Raw genomic sequence first — 21,645 nt, 5'->3', positions numbered from 1 at the left:
AGAGGCTGTAAGACCATGTCTGATTAAAAAATTTAAATGTCTTAGCATGAATGTTTCAAAAATAAACCAGTACATTCATATAGAAAAGAACCTTTAAATGGAGGAAAAATGGGAGAAAATGTCATCATCTAATCAACAAATTCATTTAAAACTATAGTTTGGTGCATTTCCTCCCTTTTTATTTCCTTACAGAAATTTTTCTCATCAGAACTGACTTTCATCAGGTGTGGTGTGTGCCATTTTACCCCCAGATACATGTTGAGCAGCCCTAAACCAGAAATTGAAATGCTCCCAAACCCAGAACCTTTGAACCCCCATGCTATGCCGCAAGTAGAAAATTCTGTCCCAGTCTTGTGTGATGGATCAGGGTGAAAATGCAGGTACACTAAACATAGCACAGGAAATTCCTTTAGGCTGTGTGTATAGAGTGTATATGGAGGATAAATGAATTTTGTGTTTACCCTTGGGTTGCATCTTCAAGATATCTTATTATATATGTGTAAACTATACCAAAAATAGCCAAGATACATCTGACACCCACACATATTGCTTTGTTGTTTTTGATTTTATTTATTTATTTGAGAGATAGAGTCACAGACAGTGAGAGGGAGAGACAGAGAGAAAGGTCTTCCTACCGTTGGTTCACTCCCTAGATGGCCGCAATGGCCGGAGCTGCGCCGATCCGAAGCCAGGAACCAGGTGCTTCTTCCCGGTCTCCCATGCGGGTGCAGGGGCCCAAGGACTTGGGCCAACTTCTACTGCTTTCCCAGGCCATATCAGAGACCTGGACTGGAAGAGGGGCAGCCGGGACTAGAACCGGCGCTCATATGGGATGCCGGCACTGCAGGCGGAGGATTAACCTACTGCGCCACAGAGCCAGTCCCTATTGTTTGTTTTTTTTACAGATTTACTTATTTGAAACTCAGAGTTACATAGAGAGAGAAAGATCTTCCATCTGTTGGTTCACTCCCCAGATAGCCACAACAGCCAGGGCTGAGTCAGGTGAAAGCCAGGAGCCAGGAGCTTCATTTGGGTCTCCCCTGTGGGTGCAGGGGCCCAAACACTTGGGCCATCTTCCACTGCTTTTCCCAGGCCATTAGCAGGGAGCTGGATCTGAAGTGGAGCAGCCAAGACAAGAACAACTGCCCGCATGGGATGTGAGCCTTGCAGGCAGTGGCTTTACCTGCTCTGCCACAGCGCTGGCCCTGGCTCACACATTTTGGATAGGAATACTCAACCTGTCATACTGACCTTAAAAGACACCTTCTTCCACTTAGAATAAAAATATTTGAATGAATCAATTTTCATTTTTCATGTTGTATTATATTTTGAGGATATAAAAGTATACACACTGCCATTAGCACATCTGTTTAGTTCATGTAAACAATATACATTAACTGGATAATACCTTAAGAAACACCAGGTTTAGATAGGCTTAAAGCAGTTCTAGCTTTGAGAGAATTGCATCCTCCATTTAGTAATACTTTTTAACAGCATAATATCTGAGACTTTGTTAATAAGGAAAAGCAATTTTTCAATAAAAACATCTAAAACAAGCCAAGTGCTGTTTTCTAGATTATACATGTATTTCTGATTATGGCTCCTGGCAGTTTTGAAAGACTGCGTACTTTTAAAAGCAAAGGTACATCTTTTGCTTGGCCTGTCTTCCATGTGTTTGTGGGGGATACTGATGGGATCGTGGGAAAGCATGCTGAAAACTTTTGTATTATCAGGAAGGAAGGCTCATCTGAATTAGTTTTGAAAAAAGTTAAACTTTAATGGTATTCTGTGGTTTTTAAAGAATGTTCTTATCTTCAACTGTCGAATGAGATTTGGTTCTTGGCCTTACTTTTAAGGAAGAGAATTGTCTTTACAGAGTTTAGGCTCTTTGAGTATTTGACTACTGGTATATTCTTGACTCTTCACAAATAAATGGATACTTCTAAAGTGTTTTAAAGATAATTTATTTCTCTCGGGGGCAAAAAAAGTTTATTGTCACCTCTCCAGTACCACTATAGACAGATTCTAATTTGTATCTGTAGTAAGATTTATCTTTCAAATGGTAAATGGTGCTGAATAATAATTTATCAGACACTTGAACTCCCTAATTTACACCATTCTGGGCTTGGCAGCCAGCGGGTGGCAGCAAGAGGAAAAGCCCTGTTCTCCCTGTGGAGGCTCACTTTCTTAGTTAGTGTGCCCCAGGTGGGGAATGAGAAGAATGAGTGTACACAGAGGGCAAGCTTTGGTGGGGTCAAGTGGATTGGGACGGGGGAAGAAAAAGGCTTTGTAGGTAGAGAGCAGCGTGAATGGAGTGGGAGTGTGTCATGGTGCTTGTGTCATATGACTTGGAGGATAAAAATGAATAAAATTTTGAAATGCAAGGTATTTTCTGAGGTTTTCATTTGCATAATACGATGACAATCTTATTTAAACTTGAGATGAAAGTTAAATGCCCAAACTTGTTTTTGCCCTGTGTTCTTTGGATGTGTGAGAATCTTAAAGTGATTCGCTTTTACTCTCCACTTAGGGAAACAGGCCCAGGAGACCCATGGCCCTTTAGCTGCTTACTGATCTGGCAGCCCTGGCACACAGAGCCCCTGACTCTAAAGCATTCATTTCTCATGTCTCCTGAACTAAGACATTTAGTATCAGTCAATTAATAAGTTTAGTATTAGGCTTTCATTTACTGCAATAAAATGCTCTTGCACCAATATTATTAATGACATTACATTTTGTTGTTGTAAATGAGTAGTGGAAATAGGAAATTTGAGCTTCTTTTTATTGCTTAAGAAAAAAAATCTTACTGTAAACTTCTTACATTATTTATAAAGGGAATTTGTAATAGATACTTGCCAGGTTTGACTGTGGGTGAAATATCAAGGGCAGCATTTTATAACCCATTCCTGGAACACGGTGGGAGTTAAGAGCCTCCAATGGGTTTCCCATGGACCCACACATGATATCACACTCAATCAGTTCATGTAGTGTAAGAAATACCTTAATGCTTTATCGTTTGACATTTTAACCAAGGGAAAAAAAAGCACATTTTATAGGTTTAACTTACTGTGACATTTTCTTCTATTTCCCTTCCCCTTCAGGTATCTCCAGGGCAGCTTACTAAAAAGTATAGCTCATGCTCAACAATATTTCTAGATGACAGCACAGTCAGCCAGCCTAATCTTAGAACCACAATAAAATGGTGAGTACAACTAGGTTGCCAAGGGCTAAGTGACAGACCCCTTATGCTAAAAGCATCCCAGCTGTACTTGGTAATTTTAGCCACGTGATTGTCCTTTTCAGTGATCAGCTTAAGAAATGGGGGTCAACTATATATTGATTTTAAGAACCTAAATATGAATTTTGAATTTACATTTTAATCTTAGCTTGCATGGTAGAAGGGAAAGCCAGTTAGCAAATAAGGAATCCCAGAAGTGTACCTCCTTATTTGATGCATTTATATTGTTAAGGCGCTGTTGAACATAATATGGAGAGGTGCTTTTTGTTGGATGTTTCTAGAAAAAAATTAGTTCAATGTGAGTTACAGGTCTAAAACAATGTTTGCAACTTTAGTAAGGACTCCTGGAGGAAAGGACAGCTTGTCCTCTATTGACACCATAGTGCATCTGCCTGAGCATCTCACAGGTCACACTGGGAGATGTACTTTCAAAACACTCTAAGATAGACCTTTCAAGCTTATTAAAACAGCAAAGAACATAAGGTGCAGAGCTTCCCCACTATATCAGGTCATCTAGGGAACATTATTAGCGTCTCCTTGGGTTGTGGATGTTGATTTTCAGAATACAGTTTGGGAAATGCTTTGGAATATTAATATCCTTATACCAGTCTTACTTTTTAGTCAAAAAATGTAATTAGCTGATGAACTTTATTTGTAATATGGCAGCTTCTTTAGCCAATTTATTAGTAACTTCTACTCAAAAATTGCATGATGATAAAACTTTCCTTTCTCAACAACAGTGAAAATCAAATTTTCAGCAAAAACTGAACCCAGACTCTGAAGTCTTGAGTGTGGCACCTATCAAGTAATCACTGAATATGTTCAACCAAGGCCCTAAAAAATCCCTAAGTAAAAGAAACCACTCTACTCAAGCTAGAGTCCTTGACTTTTTAATTCAGAAGATTCTGGCATTTCAGTATATAATTTGAAAGTAATTTTAAAGATTGACTTTGTTCAAACAAGTAGGTTTCATGCAGGTTTTCTCAACTTAGTTTCTAATTTTTAGAAGTCTCTTTTTGAAAGTTCAGTAAGTTTTAATTTTCTCTGATTATGCTTCACAGGTGACTGTTTTGCAAATTCACTATTGGTGAAATAAAGGTTTATTGAACAAATAGGGCAAATTGACTTTTAGAAAGATTTTGAAAAGTTTATCTTGGGATGTGAATGCATTGTTCTCAGTGGGATGGATGAGCTATATTGGAATCACTTGTGCAACCTTTTTCAAAATACATATCTGCAAACACGTGCATTTTTCTACTTCCATCTTCCCTCCCATTCCTAAAAGGTACTCCCAGCCTTGTAGGAAACTGGGGAGGGATGTGAGGTGTAATTATATGGGCAAAAACTTCATACTGATTCTGATCTTAAAAGCTCAGTGTTTCCCAAACTTTGCTGCACATTAGAATCACCTGGGTAACTTTGAAAAACGGTTGAGTCATACCCAATGCCAGTTAAATTAGTTAAATAAGCATATCTAAAGGTAGAAGTTGGGTGTTGTGATTGCAGTATGCAGCAGAGTTTGGGAACCACTGATTAATTCAGAGTGTAGGAGGAAACTGCTTCTATTTGGAGGGACCTTGGGCAAGTCAGTTTTGAGCCTTGGTTCCTTTGTTAAGTGGGCCGTTGGATTAAATGTCATGCAAGGTTTGGTGGTCCTTTTCAGCATTTAACTTCAAATTCTGTGATTTTAAAATTTGAGGACAAAACTGAAGCACTATAGAAGTATCCATCTTTGATGCTAATAATGTTACAGACTTTAAAATTTACATTTAAAATGTTTAAATGTTGTATAAATCTACTTTTAAAATTCAGATTTGCCTTCCCTCAATTGATTTGAATTTCACTTTGGACACTGAGGGCAAATGGAAGCATATAACTTACCTAAGAGAGAACCCTTTTGATCCCTAGTACACGGTATTTGTGGCTAAATCAGGAACACAGTAACATGTCTGAAAGAGTTGTTTGTTCATTAGTAATCTATTTAAATTAATTTGGAAATACTTGCCGTTAGTGTTATATTATGTAGTACTGTGCTGCATTGTTAGCACTGCTTATTTCAGGATAGCTAGACTTAGCATTATTTTGTGGACTCTTGCATTTACTATAAATTTTTTACCAATAACCATGCAAACGTGATCTTAAATATTTTTGTTTGAAGCACAGTTCTTTTATAATTTACCTTTATGGAAGTAATGAAAAAGGGTGGGTCAGTGGATGGTGAACTAAATCAACCTGATACATAGGGCCTAATGACTTAAAAACAAACCAACCAACCAATTTTATGGCTAACCTATTAATTGTCCTATATATAGGATGCCAATAAAGACTTCAGCACCACTTATGGTAACTTTGAAATAAATGTCATTGAAAAATTCTTAGAACTGAAAACTTGGAACTTAGGTTAACTTTAAACAAGTGTACAAATATAACTTGCACAGAATGGGAGGTAACATGAGTAGAAGGACAAATGATGGGAAATGTAATAATTTCAACATTATAATCAGCAGAAACATGTAGTCTAATAGCATATTGTATAGCATTTTGCTTCTCTTATTTTTTCTAAAAGCCAATGAACTAAAAAGGAAAGGAATTTCAGGGCTGCCCACACCCCTTTAAAAAATGCTCTAGGCCTAACATAAAATCAACTGTTAAAAAAATTTTTTTTTCCCTCCACAGTGTGACCTTAGCAATATATTACCACATAAAGAACAGGTGAGCTCTTTAAAAATCTGTCTTTTTATTCCACCTACTATAATGTTGCATGATAGCAGATTTAGTGTTAGGTCATAACTGTACACATTAACTGACAAATGCTTTTATTACAATACTGAAACATGTCTTTCAGATTTTTAAAAACTCTTGAGGATTGCAAAAGAATGTATGTTTATGTTGGTGATATGGATATTTACCATATTAGAAATTAAAATTGAGAATTGTTGGTATGCTAAAATCGGGTTTCTTAAGCTTGTCACTATTGATATTTTAAAGTAGGGAGTTCTTTGTTGTGGGGATTGTCACATGTGTGCATTACAGGATGTTTGGTCCCTACCCACCAGATACCTACCAGTGGCAGTTCCCCTCACATACTTCCAAACAAAAATGTGTTCTGGGGGACAAAGCCGCTCCGAGAACTGCATTGTTAAAATTAAATAATATTTTTCTCATGGGAAATAGCTCTTTTCTGCAACAAAAAAATTAGGTAAAAAATAAGTCATTTACATTTTTGCAAATCTCTAATATTTGGTTTAATAGAAAACAGTTGTATTCTTACGTTTTTTTTTCTAAAGATTTTATTTATTTGAGAGGTAGAGCTACAGACAAAGGAAGAGACAGAGAGAAAGGTCTTCCATCTGCTGGTTCACTCCTCAGATGGCTGAAATGATCTGGAGCCAGGCAGGAGCTTCCTCCAGGTCTCCCACGTGGGTGCAGGGGCCCAAGCATTTGGGGCATCTTTCACTGCTTTCCCAGGCCATAGAAGAGAGCCGGCTAGGAAGTGGAGCAGCTGGAACTAGAACCAGTGCACATATGGGATGCTGGCACCACAGGCAGAGGCTTAGTCCACTATGCCACAGTGCTGGTCCCTGCAGTGTATTTTGAAGATGCAATAGGATGATACCATTACTTTTAGGGAGGGTCCATACTTAACTTATGTGGATATATAGTTAGGAAAAGGTATATTTTAAAATCTTTCAAATAATTGTGAAATACTCAGCATTACATACAAATTCCACAACCGTTGATTTTTTTTAAGCTTGTTATAATTGAATTTACGTATCAGTGAAGTTGTTACATTAGTGTTTACTGTTTATCATGCACAATGAATAGATCTTTTACTTGTACATGACTTTATATTATGCATTTACACATTTGTTGTTTGGAAAAATGTTGGCTCATTGTTCTTTATAGTGTCAAAAATGCATTTTTGTTGGTATCACAGTCAGTCTTACCAAAAAGTCCTTTAGGTGTTGACAAGCTGTCAGGCTCATAATGGAAAATATCCTTATTTTTAACTTGAAAGCTTCAATTTTATTACTTGCAACAAATATTTTCCTTGACAGGCTCACTGTCCTCATTTTTGAGAAGATAGTTATTCTATTTTTTTTTTAAAGATTTATTTATTTATTTGAAAGGCAGAATTTCACACACACACACACACACACACACACACAGAAATAGATATTCCATTCACTGGTCCACTCCCCACATGGCCACAGCAGCCAGAGCTGGACCAGGCTGAAGTCAGGAACCTGCAGCATCATATAGGTCTCTCACGTGGGTGCTGGGACCCAAGCACTTGGGCAGTCTTCCACTGCTTTCCCAGGCACATTAACAGGAACCTGGATTGAATGTGGATTGCAGGTGGTGGCTTAACCTGTTTTGCCACAGTGCCAGCTCAGTACTTTCACATAAAAATGGTGTTCTGTGAAAAACAAAAAACAAAAACAGTTCCTTAGCTCACAACTAGATCACAAGTGTGATTCCTTACTAATCCACTACACTTCAATATGCAGAAGTAGTTTATGTAAACTTTCCTCAAGGACATTCTTAGGTGAAGCTTTATTTTTAAACTGTAGTGGACAACAGAATGGCAGCCAGTATAATTTAGAACCACAGCCTTGACTCATGCTGAGAAGCAGCAGCTTAGTCACTTTTGCTTTTATCCGATCATTGCACATCTGACTCGAGAAAGCAGGTAAGGCCTTAGTATTCCCATAAGAACTGTGCTGACCTTATGGGAACCACACTTGGGACACAGTGTATTCATTTGGTGAACTTTTACATGAAAAGACTGATTCCTTTTAAAATAAAAAGGCAGGTTTTTTTTGTTTGTTTGTTTGTTTGTTTTTTTAAGATTTATTTGAGAGGTAGAGTTACAGACGGAGAGAGAGAGAGAGAGAGCTTCCATCCTCTCGTTCACTCCCCAAATGGCTACAATGGCTGGAGCTGAGCTGATCTGATCTGAAGCCAGGAGCCTATTCCAGGTTTCCCACATAGATGCAGGGGCCCAAGGACTTGGGCCATCTTCTGCTCTCCCAGGCTATAAGCTGAAAGCTGGATCAGAAGAGGAACAGCCAGGACTTGAACTGGCACCCATATGGGATGCCAGTGCTGCAGGTGGATGCTTAGCCCACTATGCCACAGTGCCAGCCTGAAGGCAGTTAGTTTTTAACTGAGACTATTTAAAAGAAGCAAAAAATACATAAGAATATAATGTTGATAACTAAAAAGAGTTTTGGAAAACCTAGGAAGTCTGGATCTCATATTCACATTCGTTAAAGTTCTAAAGACTTCATTACCCATTACTACTGCTTTGTTTCAGTGTGAGGTTAGAGGAGTGAAAAAAACCCATGATTAATTGCATTACTCTTAGGGAGGGTCCATACTTAAAGGCAAGTCTAGTAGGTGTTGTACTTAAAATGATGAGTAAAATGAGGTCGTGAAGCCATTTTGAGGCCCCAGGGCCCAAGAGAAGAATTTGTAAAACTATTTACTTGAGGTGAGGCTTCTTCCTCCACCCTTATCTACCCTCTACTCGATGTTTTTACTCATATTAACAATTCCTGAATTAATATTTTAAATGCACATTGTTTTTATAGAGATGCAAATAGATCCCTGGATATTTTTGATGAGAGATCACATCCACTCACAGTAAGTGTCACTTTTTTTCTAATGTATTTCTCTCTCTCTCTCACTTTTGCTCATAAAATTTTTACCCCCCCCCCCAAACCTTTTTATTTTACTTAAGGTATACAAGTTTCATGTATTTCATATATACAGATTTAGGAACAACATAGCAATACCTCTCCCCTTCCCTTCCCTCCCAGTATTTTTCTCTTATAGAGTTATGTGTGTTTCATGCTGATTTACTTTGAGATTAATTACTAGAAGGAAATTACTTTCTCTAGCTTGAATTCAATTTGTCTTCCATTAAACCTCCCCCTCTCCCATTTGTATCTGATCATCTTATAAAAGGAGTGGTACATAAGGAATAGAGTACAGCAAGGTCTGATTTGATGCTTTGTGTAATTAGTGAGCTAAAGTGAGTAAATGTACTACCCAAATAACAAAATATAGCTTTCTGAAGGATAACTTTCAGTAACATCAAACTAAATATAACTGGATACCAAATGTAAGAAAAGAATTAGAAAAGTACTTCAACTTAAATAGTTTCAATCAATTCAATTAATTGAATTGAATTACTTTAAATAGATATATAAATTAAATCTGAGTAAAATGACAGAAATTTAAAAATTTATTTCCTCGGGTGTAATTTAGCCACTTTTGAGTGTTTGCTTAGCTCAATGTAGCTGGTGATTATTGTATTGGCCAGTGCAACCTGAGAGCCTTATGGCTATAGGAAACTCAAAATGTTTTTCAAAGCTTATTTCAGAGACGTATGATACATGATCAGTAAGACTCTGGAACATAAATGTAGTTTACATTTGCATAGAATTCTGTGGAAAGAAACATGAAAATTTCCTGAATTTGTGCTTGTACTTTTCTTTAATGAATGTGAGATGAGTATTGAGCCTTTATAGTATTTCCACTGTTGAAGAGACTAGAAGACAGGATCATTTGAAGGAACCCATGGGCACAAATGGAAAGAGGGCTATCTTAAGAATACTTAAAGTGTTTTTTCCTCAGTGCGTACTTACACGGCATCTTCTCTTTCAGAGAGAAAAGGTTCCGGAGGAGTACTTTAAGCATGATCCCGAACACAAGTTTATTTACAGATTTGTTCGTACTCTTTTTAGTGCTGCACAGCTTACAGCTGAATGTGCAATAGTCACTTTGGTAAGATATTTCTTATGCTTAAAAGATATTTAGAAATTGGTGTTCTACACAGAGTATGATCCTATGTTTTCAAATAGCAGTAGATTTCTGAAATTATCATCACAACTTTGTTAAGAGAAAATCTGTTGGAAAAAAGTAAATACACACATTCAGGTTTAATAGTCTTTGTGGTTTAGAATACTGTCAGTGCTTTTCTCACTACAAAACAATTGCTTTTAAAGGCAGGAGAGAGGAGTGTTCTTTCCCCACATTTCAGTACACACATGTACATGCTGCGTGCACACAGATATGTAAAAGACCTGTGGCTGATGGTAGGGAGGGGAGCAATGACAAAGCCATCTGGTCCACAGGCACAGACTGGTATAGTGTAGTTGTCAGTCCAACCCCAGGCTGTATTCCCCAGGCACTTCTGATGTGTGCTGTGATTGTGAGCTAGTGCCCTCAGTCTCTGTTCCTTGGCTAATAGGTAATAGATAACCTAGCCTTGATGACTTGGAGTGTCTGTTCATGAAGCTGCTGATTAGTGCTTAGAAAATGCCAGAGTGTCAGGAGTCCTTGGAAGCCTTTGTTGGCCTCCTAAGTGACAGCTGTGTCAAATGACCCCTGTGTCATTTGTACATATTTCCTGTGGTAATCCTTTATCATTCTGAATAGTAAATCCTGTTCAAGCAGTTGAAATTGTTTTACTCCTCCTCACAGCAAGACAGAGGAAAGTTAACTACAGGGCGGAAAAGAGTACTGAGGTCAGCACTTCTTTAGCATCCAGTTAGAATTTAGGGGAGGAGGCTTGTAGACAAGTTAAGCTTAATGTTCTTGTGAGACAGCAGAGTGGCAGTGTCTAGTCATCATGTGGATATATGGGACTGGAACATGTATCTGAGCTATCGTAAGGAATTAAGGGGAGCTGCTCAAATGCCGAGGAAGGTGTTAGAGAAAGAGAGATCTGTCAGGACTATCAGCATTAAGGGACAGGTCCTTAGAGGAGTGGCCAGATTGGGAGGAGGAAGAGCCAGGAGAGTAGGAAGAGAAGCTGTAGCCTCAGTGCTAAATGCTGTCTGCCCAGAAGTTACTGGCTATATAAATAGTGCCTGAGTACCTACTCTGTGCTTCTCATCTAAGTGCTGGCTTACCGGAGAGAGCAGGTTGAGCACAGTTTTGTTTTTATGAGCTTTTGTTCTAGTCCAGAAGAAATTTACTGTTTTAAATGTACAGATGTTTCAGATGTAGTGTAAATATCAAGAAGATAAAGCACAGGGTAAAGGGGTAGTGATTAGAGGGACTTAAAATTTTTAGGTGGAAAATCAGGAAGTGCCTCTGTAGAGAAGTAGTACTTGAAAGGTGCTCTGTATGAGGATGCTAAGGAGCTCTGGCATTATAGGTTGTAGAACAAGTACCAGGACTGAGACAGGCGCATGGCTGTGTGTTTGAGTAGCAGCAAGGTGGCCAGCATGGATGCAGTGGGGCATGAGAGAACAGAGGAGGCGAGGTCACCCAGGCAATCTCAAAGCACCATGTAGCTTGCAGGTCGTGGTTAGAAGTTAGATTTTTATTCAGATTAGATGAGTAACTTGGTAGATATGGAGCAGGGTAAAGTACCCATAAGAGGTTATTGTCACTGCTTTGGAGAGAATCATCCATAGGTGGGTGCAGAGTGGAGGTTTAGAAGGCAGCTCCGGTGGTGGAGATGAGCAGTGACACATGGCCACTCAGAATGGAAAGCAGTCAGAGCACCAGCAAAGGTAGTCGCTTTCTCGAGTTGCTAACAGGTAGCTCACAAGTAGGTTTTTGGCCTCAGCAATAGGCAAATGACAACATTAGGAAAGACTTGAGGAGTGTTTGTAAGTGTGAAGGCAGTAACGGCTTTGGCAAGAGTGGTCTAAAATAGAAAAAGAGTGGCTGGGGACAAATGAGAGAGGGTTGAGGAGAGAATTGGAGAAGAAATGAGAAGGCAGCATCAGGGTGTAATGTGAGCAGAATGAGAGAAAGTATTCTGGGAATGGTGGGGAGAGGGTTGGGAACAATGTAAACACACTCACACTGGGGGAAGTCTGGCAGAGGGAGGGCGTCTGAAAGAAAAGTACAGGAACAGTGTTCTGCAGAAGTGGACTGTACTGGCTTCACAGATAGAGGAGCTGCTTCAGCCACTGACACAGGGAGTACATGGTGTGAGTGAATGTCAGCAGATGACAGGCTCTATCAGTAATGGGTCCAGAGGTTGAAGGGCTGCCAGTGTTTCAGTGCTTGCTTGTTATTTCTGTAGAGACTTGAACCCTGGGAGGGCAGCTCACTCTAGGAAACTTGAGAGCACTGGGTTTTGGGAAATAGGAGCACAGTCTGAGAACATGTAATATTCAACTGGCATTTGTTTCTGCAAACACAGTTGAGTGTGGAGAACACTGCCAAATCTGAGCCATTAGTTTTACAACATTCAGATTGTAAACAGACTTTTAAAATTTGATCTTGATACAAAGAGTTCAAATAGCATATGCTCTCATACTCTTCTGCAGAACATCCTTTGAGATAACAAAAAACCGCAGCTTACCTCTGTAATCTCTCATTACCTCTCATCTCTCAGTCTTTCCACCTTTATAGGATAGATACTTCAGGTATGGCAAATAATGGGTGAGACTGCCTCACAAGCTGCTTGGTAGGTGTAGTGCGTGGAGTCCCAGGATACAGAGACTGGTGGCTGTTACTGCTGCTATAAAACTTACAGAATTGAGTAAGTTGTAGACAAAAGAAGTAATACAGAAAACAAATTCTCATGAAGTGATAGTAAAGATGTGAAGAATAGGGGCTAGGAGAAGGACCATTCTTCTGTGTGCATGTGCACCTTACACAGGCAGTGAGTACGGGAACACTGACCTGCTCCAGACCTGTGCCTGTTCTGCTTTGCACAGTGGCCACTGGGAGGCTCCCTTGTCCACCAGTTCTTTTCTGCAAGCTAACGCCACAGAAGGGTTAGCTACTGTGAAAAGACACGTGCTTGTCTTAGATATTCACACGTAATCACACATGATATACCATAAAATCACCATGTAACACCAGCCGGGCTGGGCACACTGCATGTGGCAGCACACAAGCATTTACTGACTGACCTGAGTGCACACCGGGCCTGTGTCTGCTCTCCTTCCCAAGCAGGGGAGTAGCAGCAGCGCTTCAGGATGCCCTCTGCGGAGATGTCCAGTCATTCCTGCAGCCAGAAATGTCTTGGAAGTTTGCATGAGCAGAGAAGGCAGCCTCTTTTGTAGAACCTAAGAATAAAAGGCTCTTTCTTTCTAGTCATAAATGGAAAGAATCTGTCAATCCTAACAGTTCTTACCATAGTATGTAAACTGAACTAAAATCAAAGACCAGTGCTCTACTTTTGCAGGTTTACTTAGAAAGACTTTTAACTTATGCTGAGATCGACATTTGTCCCACTAACTGGAAGAGAATTGTCTTGGGAGCCATTCTTCTTGCATCCAAGGTTTGGGACGATCAGGCTGTGTGGAATGTGGACTACTGCCAGATCCTCAAGGACATCACGGTTGAGGACATGTGAGTCTGTAAGGTTTTGGTGAACTTTCTATCCACTTTTCAGTGCTCCATTTGCTGTCCTAAAGTTCTATTTTAAGAAGTAGTTTTTAAAGGTTACATGGTGCAGATAATGGATATAGGTATGCAGCTTCATGCTTCTTTCTAGCTATAGTATAACAATCCAGATTTTCCATCAATACTTGTTCAGCCTTGATGTGTTACTCCTGTAATAATAACCTACTTTATAAATTGAAGTATATTTTTCTGATAGTTTTTGGCAAACATCTTACAAGCTTACCACCAGAACAACATAATATGGTAACAAGCTTTATGGCATTTTAAAAAATGCCTCCCTGTACCATTCCCTTTTTAAGCGACACATGTCTGACATTTCTGTACGTTTTCATTTTATTAGAGAAGACAAAGAGAGACAAATCTTGCATTCATTGGTTCGCCCTCCACTAGCATCCGGGGCTGGGTCAGGTTGAAGCCAAGAGCCCAGAATGTAACCCAGATCTCTTGTTGGGGTAGGAGCCGCAATACTTGAGCCATGGTCGGTTGCTTCCCAAAGTGTGCATTAATAGCATTAATAGGAAGCTGGATTAGGAGCAGAGGAGCTGAATTAAGTGTTTGGCCACAGTTAAATTTCAGGGCCTGGGGATTATTGAGAAGTTAACAGCTTCAGTCTGATCACACATTGTATGTTTGCTTTTGCTGGCCTTTCTGCTTTTAAAATTTTTGTCTGTTTATAAGAATGGCAAAAAGACACAGAGATCTTGCATCTGCTATTTACTCCTCACATGCCTGCAATAGCCAGGGTTGGGCCAGGCCAAAGCTGGGAGCCTGGAACTCAATTCAGGTTTCCAGGGTGAGTGGCAGGGATCCAAGTACATGAGCTGTTACCTGTTGCCTCCCAGAATGTGCACTAGCAGAAAGCAAGAATAAAAAGCAGAGCTGGCTCTGTTGTGGCCTGGGAAGGCAGTGGAGGCTGGCCCAAGTGCTTGGGCCCTGCACCCCATGGGAGACCAGGAGAAGCACCTAGCTCCTGCCTTCGGATCAGCGCGGTGCACCAGCCGTGGCGGCCATTGGAGGGTGAACCAATGGCAAAAAGGAAGACCTTTCTCTCTGTCTCTCTCTCACTGTCCACTCTGCCTGTCAAAAAAAAAAAAAAAGGGGGGGGGAGGGCAGAGCTGGGACTCAAACCCAGGAACTCCAGTGTGGCATGCAGTCTTCCCAGGTGGCGTTTTGACCACTGTACCAAATGCATGCCTCTCTTTTCCTACTTTAACCTGAAGATCCCTTGTTACAGACACCATGAGATTACAAAAGTTAGGGTTTCTAGTCCCTGTGCTTCTGCCTCTTCCCTTGCCTTTGTTTAGCAGTGGGTCTGAGGAGTTAGGCAGCTCCAGGATTCCCCTAAGGCAGTCAGACACTGCTGGAGTTACCACCTGTGCTGTCACAGTCAGCAGTTTCCCACCCTGTCAGCCTCATGGGCACTTGGTGGGGCCTAGAGTTAGCTACGAGTGTGCCAGGTTATTGAGTTATGGGCCTCCTCCCAGATGGCACACTAGCATGGGACTGCAACAGCAGCTTACCAAGCGGTTCTGCTCTGGTGTCCGACTGCTCTGATGGGAAGGGCCCTGAGGGGGCTAGGCAGGGTGAGCCAGGGAACTCTTTCCAGCAGACCCTCAGAGTGCTCACTTAACAATGAAAATATCTTTGTTAGGGGAATTTAGGAAAAATTGAAGAAACACTTCTTGATTATATTGTGCAGCATAGACAGATCAAGGTCATGACAGGCAGTGGCAGGCATTGTTTTTGGTACTTTTGACCATTATTCTGGATAACACTGTCATTCAGAATTACCAGACTCAGTAATTAAAACTGAAGTGAGGATAACTTGTGTCTGAGAAGGAATTAGTGATTGTTGGTAGCTGTTGAAGTGGCTTTTGGTGAAAATGACCACTTTGATAGTAGTATAAACTGAGAATGTTCATGGTGATATTGCTGGTAACCTTAGCAAAAGGATGTGACAGTGAATGGATTTAAGTGAATGCAAATACTCTTGGAAGTTGCAGAAGCTAAAGTGACTTGGAATGGCTACTGTCATGAGTTTGCAATCTGGTCCCTTAAAGGAGGTGCAATTTGTGGTCATGAATGCTAGGCCCGCATTTCTCAGCAACTGAGCTTATCCAGGGATCTGATTCTAGTTATAAAATTGAAGAGGGAGGGTAGTAGGACCTGGGAGCAGGAGTAGCAGGGGCGGTTACAGAGGACCAGTTCCAAACTCTCCTAAGGCTGCTTTTGTTTATAGTCTTTGCAAATAGGAAAGCATTATAGCAGAGTGTTTTATACCCATGTGTCTTTTGCCTCTGCTGTTGAATGTTTGTATTGGTCTCATTTTGAGTCAAATTTAAAAATTGGTATCTATCAGATTTTTCTTAACTTTCCAGCATTACATGTGTTATTAGAATATATTTCCTTTCAAAAGAATAAGTTAAGCTAAGCAACTGCTACGTAGAAAATTTGCTGTGCCTGTAAAGGGTATGCTATTCAGCCATTTACCAAAAAAAAAAAAAAAAAAGCAAAAAACCCCATAAGATGCATATGCGTAATGCTTTTCTTCTGTGATTAAACCTCTATTAATAGACATGTTAATCCTATGAAGTACTGTATTTCTACACAGTTAAAATGTGTTAGTGGAGAAAATATAAAAGGGATAGTGAAGTGCATTTATTCCTGTAGTAAATTAAGTCCTGATTAGCTGATTATCAAAACATTGTCTGATTTACATTTCTATAGACTTATTGCCATATGAACAGGAAATTAATTTGGAAGTAGGCTCAGTCAGGTTCTTAAGTTTAACAAATGAGGAAATCACATCTCTGTTCATATTGTAACTGCTCTCCATAGAGATCATCAGATGTTTGTTGATTTAGGTAGTAGATAAAATATTAAAACTTTAAAACCAAGAAACCAAATAATGTAAAATAAGCCTCTCTCAGGTTTAAGTACTTGTGATTTTTATACAATTAACTCTTCCCGGAGATAACTGTTAAAGGGCGACGATTTAGTTAGGCATGTGGGGAGGGCAGCTGTGTGTCAGCATCGCCCGGCGCTGCTCCCCTCCCCTTCCCCACCCTATGATACTCACTCCCCATACCTGGTGTTTTGGCTCAGGGTGGTGGTGCGTTCCCAGTGTAGGAGAAACAGTGTATAAGTCACTGCTCCACCAGAGGTCATGTTGTAAAGTGGGTTTAGTCTTGCCAAGACATCTTGTCTTTGATCTTTCTGCCTCCCAGAGTTTAAAAAGATACCCTGCCCTGTCACAGTGACAATTTGTCACCTTGGTCATACTAAGGTGAGCGGCATCTTGGTTATGCCCTTTGGCCTAGCCTCACGTGTGTGCGGGGGCAGGGGGATTCCCTTTCCCGGCAAATGTAGCTTATTTATTTATTTGAGATGAATCCTTGTTGCCTCGAGAGTTTTTCCCCCTCAGAGATAATAGCGGTGGCTCTTGATGGATCCATTTGTTGCCGTGGTGATGTGCCCACTCCTTTTGTTGGCGCTTCTCTACTTCAATAAGCCCCTTCCTGTTATCAGCCGAGTGAAAATGTCTGCAAGTTCTTCAGAGCTAATAAACAGCATACATCATCCCTTTCATCTGATCACTATAGTGGGCCTTGGGAGTGAGTGTGGAGCGTGAATCATACAGCTGCACTAATGGAACTCTGAAGAGTGAGCCCCGAGTCAGCAGCGCGAGTGCGTAAGAGGGCCGTAACCTTCCCCCGTCCCAAACTCCCAGTGCTGGGATGCAGACAGGACCCCAGATAGCTGCCTTGTTTGAACAGGAGTACATTAATGCAGCGGGTGGCCTTTATTTGTTTCAAAACAGAATTCAGAGCCAGCCTAGTAGCTCGGAATGATATTTTTGAAGATAGCCCAGTTGACTAAAATTGTCCTGTGTTGGTTTTATTGTATTCCTCCTCCCCTAGGAATGAGATGGAACGGCATTTTTTGGAGCTACTTCAGTTTAATATTAATGTTCCTGCCAGTGTTTATGCCAAATACTACTTTGACCTTCGCTCCTTAGCAGATGACAACAATCTGAATTTTCTGTTTGCTCCGCTCAGCAAGGAAAGAGCACAGAACCTAGAGGTAAGGCCGTGAAATCACGAAGCAGGGTTTCTCGTCAAAGGGCTTATAACCCTTTGGCATCATAATTCCTGTGTCTTTTATAGTTTATACAAGGTGTGCCTTTTTAAATTATAGCTATTATTTCCTCTGTTGACCATAATTCAGAATACTTTTAATCGAATTTAGTCTACTCTTACTGATTTTCCTTTTGTACCACCACTCTTCCACATAAATATACCAGAGAAATTTCCTGGTGTTGTAGCCCTAATCATTTCTATGTACATAATCCACTTACTACTCTTGACTGTTGTTAGCAAGTTTTCAAATTCATATCACTGTTTATACATCAGTTGAATTCTATGAGTTTATTTGACAAAGCATTAGTGCCTATGCCAAGAGACCTGTACTTTGAATGTATAATGTATAATGTGTATTTCAGATAGTGGATATGGAAAGTATATGGGTTTTAATGGAAATTCTAACTTAACTGAGACAGAATGACTTTTGGCAAGTATCCACCAAAGTTATTCATAGCTGAATTGGACACATCTTACAACTGGCACTTTCTGTTGTCCTTTGGTGGTTTAGAATGTTCTGCCGTAATTTGCAACTGAAGAGAGGTAACTTTCGATGTTCCAGTCATTCGACCTCTCCTACCCTCCAGTAAAGTCCACATGCCTGACTCACTGAAGTTTGCCTAGAGTGTAGAATAATGGCCAGTAAATAAACACTGGCTTTTTTTTTTTTTTTTTTGGACAGGCAGAGTTAGACAGTGAGAGAGACGGAGAGAAAGGTCTTCCTGCCGTTGGTTCACCCCCCCAATGGCCGCTATGGCCAGTGCTCTGTGCAGATCCGAAGCCAGGAGCCAGGTGCCTCCTCCTGGTCTCCCATGCAGGTGCAGGGCCCAAGTGCTTGGGCCATCCTCAACTGCCTTCCCGGGCCACAGCAGAGAGCTGGACTGGAAGAGGAGCAACCAGGACAGAATCTAGTGCCCCAACCGGGACCAGAACCCGAGGTGCCGGCGCCGCAGGTGGAGGATTAACCTAGTGAGCCATGGTGCCGGCCAACACTGGCTTTTTGTACAAGTGCACAGGTGATAGATGATACTGCTGTTGGGAGCTTGTCACATTTTTGGGAACCCAGTTTTTAAGTAACTTAATAAAGTTCCCATTTGCTCCAGCAATCTAATCATGGCTCTTCAAGGATAGATGCTACTTAGTGAATTGGCAGGGAATAGCATGCCCTGAACTTGGCATTGTAGACTGCAGATAGCCAAAGCAACTGTAGTTATGAACTGTCTAAAGGAGTCTGTATATGTGGCTTCTGGTCAGTGGTGCTCCATAAGGCTGGAGTTTTCTTCTTTTTTTAATCCTATCTGTATTTTATTTGACTTTCCTAGGCCATTTCCAGATTGTGTGAAGACAAATACAAAGACTTGTGTAGAGCTGCTATGAGACGATCTTTCAGCGCTGATAATTTCATTGGCATTCAGCGCTCTAATGCTATCCTCTCTTAAAGGGAGTAATGAGAGGGTTCTAACATCCTCAATCCATCATCTACAAGGACTGGAGAATTGTCACCTCTCCCGCTCAAAAACCAGCAAAGTTAGTATTTTCACCGAAAACAAAGACATGGAATTCAAGAGACTTGGTGGACAATGAGGAGGATTGCACTCCATAGGAAAGAATGGGACCTTGTTAATGCAACAACACACTCTTCTGTCCTTTTTAATGTAAACAGAGTTAAAAAAAAAAAAAAAAAACACACACTTCAGAAAGGGAAAGCTCCCAACCCACACACAGATATTTGCTTACTATGTAGGCCAATAGCTGTGAACTACATGAGGTTTTTTTTTTTTTTTAATTAATAGTTAAAATTTTTAGACATTACAGACACTAACCCTATAACTTTTATCTTTTTCCTATTTTTCTTACCCTCTTCCAGTATTGCTGCATATGCCTTTAGAATCAATGCAGTATTATCCTTGAAACATGGGACTCTGACCAACTCACAAAACCATGTAGGAGCAGACTGTAGCATTATTAGGAATTGAGGGTTCTTCCTGCATCATTGAAGCTGCTCATCATCGTCATCATTGGCAATCAATTTAAACCAAAAAGCTGCTGGATAACACTTGTCATTCCTGTTCTTTGCAAGCACTACGTACTAGCATTTTAGCATATTTGGGGTCATAAAGAGAAAGTATCAGTTATTGATGACCTACTTCTGTTGGGGCCATGCTGTATTTCTCATGAACTGTAACGGTGCTTTTCATCTTCTGATAATTTTCCTTATTTATCAAATAACTGTATTAAAAGATACTTTCCTAATGTCAGCCAACATGGTGGTCCAGGAATAACAAGCAAGTAGTAAAATACAAGGTGTCCAGAAAGTTAGTGCAGTTTTAAGCATTTGTGTGTTGGTGGGCCCTCCAGGGCACTGCAACAGAAGTAGACATGCTACAAATTTAGAACATCACATGAAAGTTTAGTTTCTTTTAAACTTGTTTTTTTGTAAATTTGGAATGTTAAGCTTTTAATTTTAATGTTTTATTTCAGTACAATTTTAGATTGTACACATTGACTGAAACCCCCTTCCCCAAATAGAATTAAAGTTTAATATTCCAAATTTGCAAACCTAAGTAAGTCCAAAAGAAATAACTGAGCTTTCAGATAATGTGTTGTATGTAAGTCTGTAGCATTTATACTTCTACAGCTATCAAAGCTTACAGCAGCACCAAGAGTTTTGGAATACCTTGTTGTCACCTAGAAGTACCTCCCTTCTTAAAGTAGTTCTTTGCAGAGCTGTACTCTCTCTGCTTGGATCACCTCTCTTTCCTCTAGATCTGGTAAAGGAAGATTATGAAGAGCAGTGTTAATGCACATGTGATCGACAACAAAGGACTGGACCCTAAATAGCTGTAGGTGATACAAAACGGTTGTTTAATCCCACATGTTCACCTGGCTGGAAGCGTCCCATTTAAAGTCCTGCTATTTAAGCAGAAACTTATGTAAATCTTAGGAACCTTCCAGGCTTTAAAGGACAAGGAATAGATAATGTTAGGGGATTGGTAACAATATCACCCTAGATTTGAAATATTGGGGAAAAAAATGAGTGTTCTCAACTATATGAAATCTGTTTCTCCTACCTTTTCAAGTATAATCCCAGGAATTTGACCTGTAAACAAAGCATTTCTGGGCCAGGAATATTTTCTCTAAATATAGCAACACTTTACATGATATTGAGTGTTACAGGTTCCATCATTTTTAAAGGACAGAGACATAAATAATGGTATATAAATATTACAATCTACCACCTCAAAGAAAAAAACATCGTTTATGGAGTTCAGAGCTTGGAGATTCAAGTGTTGATTGCGATTTTATTTTGAAAAGAATGCTACAGCTCACGTGATTTTTCTTGTGTTTATATTAAAAGAAAAGCTAATAAACTCTATTTTAATTAAATATGGGTAGCGTATTTATAACACTCCTCTATTCATATAGCAGCATGTCTCTGCCTGACTTTTAAGTCAGTCCTGGTAAGTCTTAAAACATTTTAAAACTGACCATTCATAAGTTGGTTTGATCCATGCCTGTAGTTAAGATGTAATTGATTGCTTTTGCTTACTGGTTTTTTTTTTTTTAAAGACTTTTTTTAAAAAATTTATTTATTTGAGAGATAGGGTTACAGACAGTGAGCGGGAGAGAGAGAAAGGTCTTCCATCCAATGGTTCACTCTCCAGGTGGCTGCAACAGCTGGAGCTGCGCTGATCCGAAGCCAGGAGCCAGGAGTTTCTTCCCGGTCTCCCATGTGGGTGCAGGGACCCAGGGACTTGGACCATCTTATACTGCTTTCCCAGGCCACAGCAGAGACCTGGATTGGAAGAGGAGCAGCCAAGACTAGAACCAGCACCCACATGGGATGTCGGCGCTGCAGGCAGAGGATTAACCTACTGC

At 40.2% G+C, this 21,645-nt stretch overlaps 1 protein-coding gene across 3 annotated transcripts in view; it reads left to right on the top strand.

Moving 5' to 3' along the window:
• Positions 1–21,153, top strand: part of CCNYL1 (cyclin Y like 1) — a 40,174-nt gene extending 19,021 nt beyond the window's left edge. Inside the window, exons 4-10 of one of the 3 annotated variants that reach the window (XM_051848244.3) lie at positions 3,102–3,202; positions 5,915–5,950; positions 8,836–8,887; positions 9,914–10,033; positions 13,407–13,573; positions 17,548–17,710; positions 19,089–21,153. In XM_051848244.3, the coding sequence (XP_051704204.1) occupies positions 3,102–3,202; positions 5,915–5,950; positions 8,836–8,887; positions 9,914–10,033; positions 13,407–13,573; positions 17,548–17,710; positions 19,089–19,205 (756 nt within the window). In that variant the 3' untranslated portion in view covers positions 19,206–21,153. The remainder of the gene's footprint in view (positions 1–3,101; positions 3,203–5,914; positions 5,951–8,835; positions 8,888–9,913; positions 10,034–13,406; positions 13,574–17,547; positions 17,711–19,088) is intronic. The other 2 variants (XM_089329966.1, XM_051848245.3) reach the window with 2 other exon arrangements.
• The last annotated feature ends 492 nt before the right edge of the window (positions 21,154–21,645 follow it).

Source organism: Oryctolagus cuniculus, chromosome 3 (genome assembly GCF_051225735.1).
Source record: "Oryctolagus cuniculus isolate XC-2025 breed Fujian yellow rabbit chromosome 3, ASM5122573v1, whole genome shotgun sequence".
Taxonomy (NCBI): Eukaryota; Metazoa; Chordata; class Mammalia; order Lagomorpha; family Leporidae; genus Oryctolagus; species Oryctolagus cuniculus.
Note: the sequence above shows the minus strand (reverse complement) of the source record. Positions and strands in the feature narration are given on the sequence as shown.